This window comes from Propithecus coquereli, unplaced genomic scaffold (assembly GCF_000956105.1).
Source record: "Propithecus coquereli isolate 6110/MARCELLA unplaced genomic scaffold, Pcoq_1.0 Scaffold253, whole genome shotgun sequence".
Classification (NCBI taxonomy): Eukaryota; Metazoa; Chordata; class Mammalia; order Primates; family Indriidae; genus Propithecus; species Propithecus coquereli.
The window spans coordinates 3,186,077-3,197,150 of NW_012148097.1; the positions used below are offsets into that span (position 1 = coordinate 3,186,077).

The window sequence follows — 11,074 nt, forward strand, 5'->3', positions numbered from 1 at the left end:
TACAGCTAAGACTTTTATGAACCTCAAGTCTGATCACTTGCTATCATTTTTTCCAAGAAGAAAAACCTTCATGATAGATAATTGTACTTGGAAACTGTACAGTTACTCTGAAACACGAATGTAGTTTGTTAAGAAGGATCATTCACCAAATGACCTCAATCTAACAGAGGTCTTGCAGAGTTCCAAATTTCTGTCTCAGCAAAATTACAAATTCTAATAAAATCATTTATATAAGAACATTTATAGGGTTCATAAGTCTAGAAATGCTAAATTTGGGAATATAAAAAATATGCAGTATCACCTTTCTCATTTCCTTTAAGAACAAAAACTGACAATGGCTCAGAATATTTTGTCTACTTTAAGACCGGAGCACTTGTTAAAAACAAGGTCACTAAAAGGGTAAGTTGGTGAAATAGATATTAAAGGAGTTAAACAGTGTTCCTAAACTTCCAGTTTCTTCTGCATCTGCCTACAGCTTAAGACTATGTTAGATGCAAGCTATTCTGGCAGTTGCTGTTTTTTTGATAATCCTTAGGATGGAATTTTGACAACCATGTGTTATATGGAATCTCACCATCTAAGAGCCTTTTATATCACTAAATTTGACCACTATTTTTGTTTTAGGGAAGGAGGAATTAGGGGAGAGGCAGGAAGCATGATAAAACAAGCACTTTACAGATGAACACCACAATAGCACTATTATCTAAATACCAAACACTAATGAAACCCAAATCATAATGCTGAAAATTAAAAAATTAGACAAAAACTAAATGGAAGATTCTTTTTTTTTAATCTTTTATAGGACAGAAACCTTAGCTCATGTCTTCTGGCTGTCATCATCTTCCACTGAGCTGCACCTAAAACACAAAGAACAAGTAACAAGCAACTTTGTTTTTTAAAGAATAGGTAATAGTTTTGAAGGCATAAGATGAACTGTTTCTAGTGGAAGTTAACTTACTTAAATTACATAAAATAAAGCCATAAATATCACCAGAAGCATCAAAATGTTAACTATTTCAAGTGAAAATAACTACAAAAGGCTTGAATATGCAGCATATTGTCACCAAAATAAATCATGGTGGGAAAATCACTACCCATTTCATTAAGGTGGAAAAGCTGCACCTGTGATGCCTTCTGTACAAGGCTTCACTCTACCTGAAGATGAAAATCACCTTGTATTTATTTTAGTAAGTCTAAACCATGAAGAGACGGGGTGTAGGCTCAGAGTTGGCTTATTAAATCATCTATCACCTTCCTGGCTGTAGTTCATTTCATGTCTTTAAATGGAGCAAAACCCACCAGAAGAATGCTGCTATTCTGATTTTCCATTCTTGAATGCACCAAAATGTGCATGCTTGTTGTAATTAGGTGCCTGGGTGAATAAAAAAATCCCATTTACAATTTAAAAAGATAATTTAAGCCCCTAAAATTTGATTATTTTCCATATTCCTCAGGGAGACAAGCATTAATTTTAACCCCAAACAGAAAAGATTACATATACTTCTGAAAATTTTCTTCTATCATGTTAAAAATACGAATTCCTTTGTGTTGCAAAACCAAGCTGATTTACATGATTTTGTTTTAAACTGTTGCTAAATGTTTATCTACACATGCTGTCAGAAATAACCTTGTTAAGAAGTGAAGCTGGTGTCTCAGCAAATCAGACCCCTTGGAGAAGGCGTGGAATGGCCTGTGCCCCGTTTTCCTTTTTCTCTTTCCGCACCATCAAAAGGAAAAGTGAGAAAATAGCAGAAACATTAGTTAAATCCTGAATTATACCCCATAACCTACAGGAATAACCTCACTACACTGAAAACTGACAATATTTGTAGGATTTTTTGATGAAATAATTAGGATTCTAATTATTAATAAAATGATAAACTTTTGGCTAGGTTTACATCTTTAACAAACAATACTTTCAATTAAAGACTTTCAGGAAAAAAACAAAAAGTAGCTTTTAACTATTATTTATGGTTTACCTGACTTACCAGCACTGAAGACAAAAGCTTTTAAAAATGGCTACAAATGCCTTGTTCACAAAAGACTTTATTATCTAGTGATGCATACTGAGAACATACAGAAATCTGCATGGTCCACTTCACATGCAGTAGAACAATCTTCACTTTACAATAAGTGAGTGTCAACTGTTTTATGCAATAGACAACACTTTAAAGTCACATTCTTAAAGAAAAGCTTCATTTACAAAAGAAATAAAAGGTAAAGAAGCAATTACCGCTTTTAAAAAGCAGCTGCTTTGTTCAAGAGTGGAAGGTTTATGCCTGTATTGAAAGACAACATGATCACAAATAATGAAAACAATGAACAAATGAAAAACACTTTTACCATAAAGCAGTACACTTTCAAAATGACATACAAATAGTTAAAAATTTCATTACGTTGTCTATCTAACCTTTAAATATGAGGACTTTTAGAATTGGGCCTCAAGATTTGTAATTAGTAAATGAAAACTACGCATTGTCTATGTCACTAGGAACTGTATTTAACAAAATGTATATAAAGTCTATAGCAAGTTGATTTTAAAAAAGTAAAGTTAATAAGAAACAGTACACTGAAGGCGCTCTATCCATCAAGCGCGTACTCCTCCAATTTTAAATGTGATGAACAGAACAGAAATTGTAACTATGCCACAGTTGCGATGCCAAAAAATAAAACAAGATCAGTTATCACACATGCAGGGAATTCTGCCACAAAGCTAATATCCCTCATTTGTCAATTGTTCCAATAAAATAACATCTTAAAACACCAGTGATGTTGATGGTTTAGCTTACCTTCAGTGTACTGAATGTTGTACACAACCTGCTTTAAAAGAGGAGACCATCCCTGCAGGCAGGCTCAAGAAGGAACAGACCCCTTTCGGCACTGACTACACCAAGGGCATGCTGCTGTGGCCTGCACACACACACCTAGGAAAACGTGAATATAAACAGCATTTATGCTGGCCATTTTATCTGAAGACCAAAATGAAGCCAAGTCTGCTAAAAACAAGTCAACCACCCAGTATTACTACTCATTTTATAACAGATGCTTCTGTCTTTTATGTGAACTGCAACCATATACATTAGCACTGTAATTTTGTGCAGTCTTGGCAATTAAAACAGTTCTACAGTGAAATTTCACATAAGACACAAAACAGATTAACTAACATTTCTAAAAGAAATATCACCCTTGGTGTTAATTCAAATATATCATGCTTCCTCAAATTTGTTGGAGAAATATTTATAAGTTTATATACATTAATAAACTGCTGTGAAATTTCTTCAGTCTTTGTATTTAATTACTTAAACCCTTGGAGTTTCTTCATCTCGTTTAAATTTTTTCCTGAATGAAGGCATGTTGTAGGGCCTGGTTGATGCTAATTCGTTTAGCTGGGTCCAACATTAGGATCTGGTCCAACAAGTCCTTTAGCTGGTGTACTTTTTTACGTTGGTCTTCAGGAAGTCGCTGGCACCCAATCAAGTCAGCCAACAGGTCCTTAGTTGGATTAATGGTGCTCATAACAGTAACTTTCTCCTAAAAATAATTTTTAAAATGCATATCTCTAAATAAGTTACTAAACATATATAACTTAAATCAGACTGTTTCTGGGTCTATCAAAAATATTAAGAATATATACATAAAAATATATATACAGTCACTCGCCCACTGTGTAACAATGTTTCAAGTAAGGACAGGTTGCATGTAAGACAGTGGTCCTGTAAGAGTAGAATACTGTACTTTCCCTATGTTTAGAGACCCAAATACTTACCATTTGTTACAACTGCCCGCAGTATTCAGTATAGTAACATGCTGTACAGGTTTGTAGCCTAGGAGCAATAGGCCATACAATACAGCCCAGGTGGACAGCAGGCTGTCTACCATCTAGGTTTGTTTAAGTATACTCTACGATGTTCACACAATGATGAAATCCCCTAACAACGCATCTCTCCCAGTCATTAAGCGACGTGTGACTATCATCATCTACTGATTTAAAACTTTTATGTGGCTTCTTCTATCTTCTACATCCTTTCAAGAAGCTATCAAAAAGCTTAAATGGAAAAGGTCAACCCCAAGTTAGCAATGAAAACTAACAGTAAGTCCTTGCTGTGTGAACTGTACCTTCCCTAACTCTACCCTGAAGTGGTAAGAGACAACATGTAAACAAGTTGACACCATGAAGTGTTAAGTTCTCTGACAAAGTCAGGGACACATAGTATAATGGGGCAAAAACGAGAAAATCATTACTTCAACCTGGAGGTTTTAGAAAGGCTCATACAGAACGTGTATTTCAACTGTATTTCAGTTCATATCATGGACCTGGTTTGTCATTCTAAGGAACTTAAACATTATTGTATAGGTAATAGGGAGCCAACGAAGGGTTTTAAAAGCAGGGAGAATAACATCATCAGATATGTTTTCAAAAGAAAAAAATCACTCCAGCAGCTGTATGAAATCTAGATAGGAAGCCAGACCAAGAAAGTAATCCAAGGGAGAAGTGATGAGCCTATAATAATATGACCTATAATAAAAACAAATTTATCACACTAGAAAAACATTTTTAAATCCCTTCATCTTTTTCATAGCCTGATATTTTTTTTAATTCAGGAATTGGCCAATAGCAAAAAGGAAATTCGATGTTTTTTAAAAAACATTCACAGCTCCTAATGCCACTTGGTACTCAATTCATTAACAATAAGGCAGCAGTTTAATGTAGTACATTTAAACAAACTTACCCTCTCTGTTACTTTATCAACTTCTATGTACATGAAGTTGAGATTTTGATCAAAATGCTGGTCTTTAAATACGCCTTTCCGAATCATCTACAAAACAAAACAGAAAAGCTTGGGTTTTGAACTATTATGATACCGCATGGCCTACTAACAATTTAATACATAGTAGTCACAAAAACATATTTAGTTGCTCTGGGTTTGTTTGACCTCAGATTCCTTTGCCATCAGGAATTTTTTTAGCATCCTTGGAAAATTTAATATAAATGCTATACCTACAACTACTTGATAGCATGAAATAATATTTTCCCAAGCAGTGACTTAAAGCCAATTATAATATCAAATTGTGCTTTCGCTATTTAAAATTGGGAATTAACACTTAAAATAATTTGTTCTTAGTAAAAGTATTGAGGTCTTCTCTCTTGGTAGTTAGGAAACCTAGTGACATTTTACAATTATGTTCCAACAGCACTGATACAATACAGGTCAGACTTCATTAAAACAAATACCAACATAGCTAATTTCTGTGTAATTTATTCTAAACAAGTTCAACATAATAGAATTGGGCTTTTAGATATTTTTAAAAGCCATTAATGGCTTCTGACGTACAACGAGAAAAATCAGAAATTCAGCAAATAAGCTGAAATCTTTAAAAGCTAAGATATGGCCCTCAGACATTTTAATAAATGCCTAAAATTCTTGTTTCATGTTAGAGATAAACTGGCATTAGAGCTGACGCAGTTAGAAAGATGTCACATCAAATGAATTTTCTTGGTAGCTTTCTTTCCCAAATAACCTCCAATCTTTAATAAACTGAGTTCCTCTTACAATATCCAATACTGATCTATTCATTCTAACCACTAAGTACCTCTTTACATTTTAACTCACCTGATCTGCATCTTTTTTCATTCCATTTCTAAATTTGCAACTTTTACCAACAAGTGTGTGTGCCCAAGAATACTGCTGCCCATCACTGAAAAAGTTCTCTTGATTCTCTCCGCTAATTAGAAACACCAGAAATGGGAAAGAAGCTAAGAAATCATGGTAGCCATCTACACGTCTCTCTGAAATTTTTGTTTTATAGCTCACTGATGGTGAGCAAGCATCAGCAGTCTGTCAGTTTATAAGAAACTAAGACCTTGTAAAAATAAGCTCATGTTAAGGTCCTACCTTATTTGGCATCTTTCCTTTGAGATCCATAGCGAGCTTCAACATATGGTTATTGGTTTTGCCAGCAAATAAAATTTTTCCAGTATAGAGTTCATATAAGGTACAACCTACAGACCACATATCTATACCATAGTCATAGCTTTTACCTATAACTGAAAGCAGAATGAAAGTTGTAATATACGAGGATAAAAATGATTGACTACTATTAATTTTTATTTCCATTAATGGGGGCCTAACTTAGCATGGAGTGTAATCACAATCTTAACACCTTAGTTTGGCGATTAGTTTCATGTTCTTTCCCACTAATTCTTAAGAGACTCAAACTTAAAAACCTTAAAAAATGGGGGCAAGGGGAGGAACTGAAGAGGTAAAAGAAAATGTATCTGTCTTCTCTTTTTTTCATTTCACCTTTTGGTGGAGGTGCTAATCAGCCTCAACCAAGGCAACAGAAAGAGAAAAAACAGAGGTCCCACATAATCCATAAATGTGATAATCAGACCTTGAATAATCAAGAGCAGTCTTCTAAAGTCGAGGATTTTCCACAACTGTTTTGCTACTCCTGCCCGACATGATCAATACTCCTGTCACAACTACCTTCATTCCACCTGAGGAGGATGAATTCACTATGGTTCCCTTTCTCATGAATGACCTTGTGCAGCTGCTAAAGTGTGATGGAAAACAGTGCTTAGACATTAAACATGCTGCTTCCACCATATATGACGGCCTAGGTCAAACATTTTAAGAAACTTACTGATTTCAGGAGCACGATAAAATCTACTGACAAGATAAGGCGTTATGTCGTTATCCGCAACATGTGAAGCTGACCCAAAATCGCAAAGCTTTAAAATAGTTTTTGATTCATTAACCTGCAAAACATTTTTTCAAGAAAAATTTAATTCAAGCCAGGAATAATTCAGACAAATAAGTAAATAAAAATAATTGGCTTTGAGAAGCCAACACTGAGAATAAAGTCACTCACTTTAAAATTCCTTTTCTATTTATATAATTCAATTTCCTAATTATGAAAAATTAAGAGCTATCATATTTGATTACAATTAGTAAAAACTTTTTTCAATGAGGAAATATGGGATAATAACAAGTAAATTTAATTTTAATAACAGCATCTTTTTAAAAGGATGGGACAGTGAGAGAAAAATCTGATTTCATGAAGCAAAGCATCTTCTAAAAATGCCCCGAATACCTGAATGAAGTCAAGTTTCATTAATAATCAGACTAAAGTTAACTTTCAGTTGCCAGAAAATTAAAATGGCAATGAAAGCAGGATGATTCAGATTAAATCTGGACAAAATGAAAACAAAAATATTCTTCATCCGAAGCTGCTAGATCATCCCAAATTTATCAATCACTTCAAGTCTAAAAAATATTAACTCCCTTAAATATAAAGAAGGTATTAGTCAAGAAAATGTTAAATATATCTGGCAAAACTGATAAACATGAACTCTATATTAGTCATTTGTTTCTTTTTTCCTTTGTAAATACTTCAACATACACAGTAACAGTGACATCTGTTGAGAAAGGCTGGAGTTGCTCCCATGACTGCTGCCACTCATGAGTCAGAAGCATGTTCAGGATTAACAAGTGAAGATAATTCATATTCCAGAGTCCCTTCCCCCCTTCAAAAGAGACACACACAAATTCCGAGTTGGGACTTGAACTTGGCCTACTGTTCCCACCCCAAAGAAACATAATACTTTAAATAGCCCGAGGCATTCTCTATGGGGATATCATAAAGCTTGATCAGTGTTACAAATGGGACTATTATAAATGATATCCACAGCATTAAGCTAATAACAGAGATGACTATTTTTAACTGCCACACTGATTACCATTCTCTGCATTTTGGGAATCAGGAAAATGGATATCTTAAAATGGAAAAGTTCTTTTGAAGTTTTTTTAAAAGTATAAGTTGAATTTAGCTACTTAACGAAGCAGCTTCAATACCCAGAGAAAACATCTGAACCATTTTAAAATTAGAATCTATCAGTGGGACTCTTAGACTGTCTGAAATGCCTTAATAATTAGCAGGGTATCTACATTCACATGCGCTTAGTTTGCTACACAAATGCTACTCCCTCCATGAGGGATGTGGAGGGACCTCCACCACACTGATGGCTGAAATCACGGGCTTTGGATTTTCACTAACAGACATCAGCTCACGTGTCTCTGAGGTTTATTTTTTTTCTTCCTCAGAAAAGAGGGAAAACATTTAGTTTCTGAAATCCATGAGAAAACCTATACTGGCTTAGCATTAATTCAAGGAAAAATGAAGTTTTAAAAACAAGAGCTTCTAAGACACTGGCAAATGTCTTAGTCTCTAACCTCCACAATGGTTATAAAGATGTTCGCTGTATAATTACATTTTAAATTTACATGTTTTATAAATTCTTTGATATGGGCAATATATTCTAAAATTAAAGAAAACAATGAGGTAAAAAACTCAACTGTGAAGTTGGCTAGGCAATTCTACAATTCATTATAATGTACTTGCCTTTTCAAAGTAATTACTCAGCTCTCCTAACTCCAATTGTATTAGATATAGAATATAAACTGAGACCAAACATAAAAATGGAATGTGCATCATTATTAATGTGGTGGTCTGGAAGGAAATATTTTAAGTTATTAACAAAGAGAAATCAGAACTAAAGACCTTAGCTATTGATAAAGAGTCCTTAAACTTTAATGAGATCACAATCTTTTAAAGAATTTATTTTGTCATAGTTCAAATATTTCCCAATAAAGGACAACTAACATGCTTGGCTTTTCCTAAAACTCTCTCCTAGGCATCAATGTAGGAGAGTTGATATAAGGTAGCCATTTAAAAAAAACGCAATGGAGAACAACCATGTTACTGTCAGATGAGCTAGGAATTCTCCAAGTTGTGAACATGCCTCAAACTATGAATACCACAGAACAGTGTGGAGGAATGGGGCCAAGGAGAGGAGGACTGTGTGTGCGCATTAATCACACCACTATGATAAGTATTTCCAAATTTCAAAACTATAAACATTGTAAAATCTGCATGTTACTATACCAAACTCATTAGGAGAGGTTAAGACTTCAAAAGGGATGTCTTTCAATACAATACCTAACCACAACTGAAGTTTATTGTGTTTGGGCCCCCAGGAGCCACAGCTTCTAAAGCAATAAATAAAGAGAAAACAAGAGTTACTCCTAGGTAGGTACCTTTTAAACTCAACTCTATACCTTTTAATGTCCCTAATTCCATTAGTCTATCAAATTCGAGGGGGAAAAAGTGTGAACACTCCTTAGTTCAAAACAGCAACAAACATGTGCAGCATTTTTTCACATACCTGAGGATACCCATTATTACTACATCAAAGTGTTCTTTGGGTCTGTGCATATTCTGAATCCATCAATCAAAAGAAAATAATGGGAAGATGGCCCATTTCCTCCTCCTTCATAATTTTCTCTAAAATTTCATGGCCCAATTTCCAAAAAAGGTAAAAACTGGTAAAGCCATTTGAAATTGGTTATTAAGACACTGAATTATGCTTCTAAGATGTTATTTCTGGGATGACATAGTAATAATCACATTGCTAGTAAAAAGTGGCATGATGTACAAGGTAGCCTGGTGTTTTGACTTACCAGGATATTGTCTGGCTTGATATCTGCATGTAGGATATTGCATCTTTTAAGGAGTTTCAATGCCAGGAACAGCTGTTGACTATAGGATCTTACAGCTTTAATATGAAGACCAACATCCTTACCATATTTTTTTAACACCTCTCGTAAATTCATACTTTAGGACAGAAAAAAAAAAAAAGTTAAAAATGTAAAATGAAAATATAAAAGGCAAAAACATTTTCCAGCATGAAGTTAATATCAAGTGCAAAATATGATAAACAATGAAAATATTCTGTTCAAGAATCTGCACCAACATTTGATAAATTACTTTACACTGAAATGGAGCTTATCAAATTGTGTGTACACAGCACAACTTCCCAATAAAATTCAATTTTCAAAGTAAGTAGAAACGAAGATATGCACAGTAAAATTCCTATTTTGATTTTAGAATAGGTTTACGTTTGAAAGCACAACAATGAAACCATACTGTTGAAGGTCAAAATTGTACTTCTACCCCACCACTTCCATTTCTTTTCATTCTGGCCTAATCCTTCCTTGAAGTATTTAAGAAAATCTCTCTGTTGACCCGTAGGCCACGTGAGCTTAGTGCCTGGTATACAGTATACAGTCAATTAATGTTTGTACACTCACAATTCATTCAAGGAGCTAGCTCTTAACCAAAAGTTAAACATGAGAGATGAATGAAAAAAAAAAACCAAATCAAATACCCAGAAAATCTGTCATAGCATTTATCCAAAATGAAGTTGGTAGAGACAAAGAAGCTAAATTTTCAAGTTTAATGCATAGGTTTCGACATCATACCTGAGAGGCTCAAATACAAGACAGAGATGCTGTTTGTGATAAAAGTGTCTGAAGAGTCGCAGACAATGAAATTTGTCATCAGGATCGGCATCATTAAGTTTTTTCAAAAACTCTAGTTCTTTTAAACCAGTCTTTTGCCTAAAAGAAAAAGAAAATTAGGTCAAAATTGAATACAACCAGAATTTAAAACTAAATAATAAAACTACTTACAGGCTGGTCTTAGTCTGATCTATTGTAGGTGATGTAAGTAGTTTGTATTTTTAAAGTACTAATAAATCTATTATTGAGGAAATAAGTCTCTATGTGTCATTCACGTAATACTTTATACATAGCCAAGTACTATTTCCATGGATAGAGTTTATTTCCAAAATAATCAATGCACAAAACAGAAACATTGAAGAACCCACCTGCTTGAAGGAATATTAATCTTGCACATTTTATTTCAAAATGTCTTGACATAACTTTTTTTAAATAAAAAATGGAAGCAACAACATTGTATACTAGTCTTGGTTCTTTTAAGAATACATAATATATGGTGCCTTACCAAATTGTAATATTTGGTTATCTTATGAAATTCTGGTTACAATTTGTCAAGCTGCATTTTAAAGTGAGCGGCTAAAACACAGAAGTTGAGGCTTCCCATCGAAACAAACGAATGCCAGGCATGGTGGCTCAGGCCTGTAATCCCAGCTAGCGGAGAGGCTGAGGTGGGAGGATCCCTTGAGCCCCAGAGTCTTAAGACTGCAATGACA

General features: G+C 34.2%; 1 protein-coding gene across 1 annotated transcript in view; it reads right to left on the bottom strand.

Annotated features, from left to right (window-relative positions):
- Window positions 1-2,026: 2,026 nt before the first annotated feature.
- PRPF4B (pre-mRNA processing factor 4B) overlaps window positions 2,027-11,074 on the bottom strand; it is a 34,034-nt gene continuing 24,986 nt past the window's right edge. The window contains exons 9-14 of the mRNA XM_012646992.1: window positions 10,323-10,460; window positions 9,522-9,675; window positions 6,646-6,760; window positions 5,895-6,046; window positions 4,731-4,817; window positions 2,027-3,531 (exon numbers count right to left, since the gene is read on the bottom strand). Coding sequence (XP_012502446.1) covers window positions 3,328-3,531; window positions 4,731-4,817; window positions 5,895-6,046; window positions 6,646-6,760; window positions 9,522-9,675; window positions 10,323-10,460 — 850 coding nt within the window. The 3' untranslated portion in view covers window positions 2,027-3,327. The remainder of the gene's footprint in view (window positions 3,532-4,730; window positions 4,818-5,894; window positions 6,047-6,645; window positions 6,761-9,521; window positions 9,676-10,322; window positions 10,461-11,074) is intronic.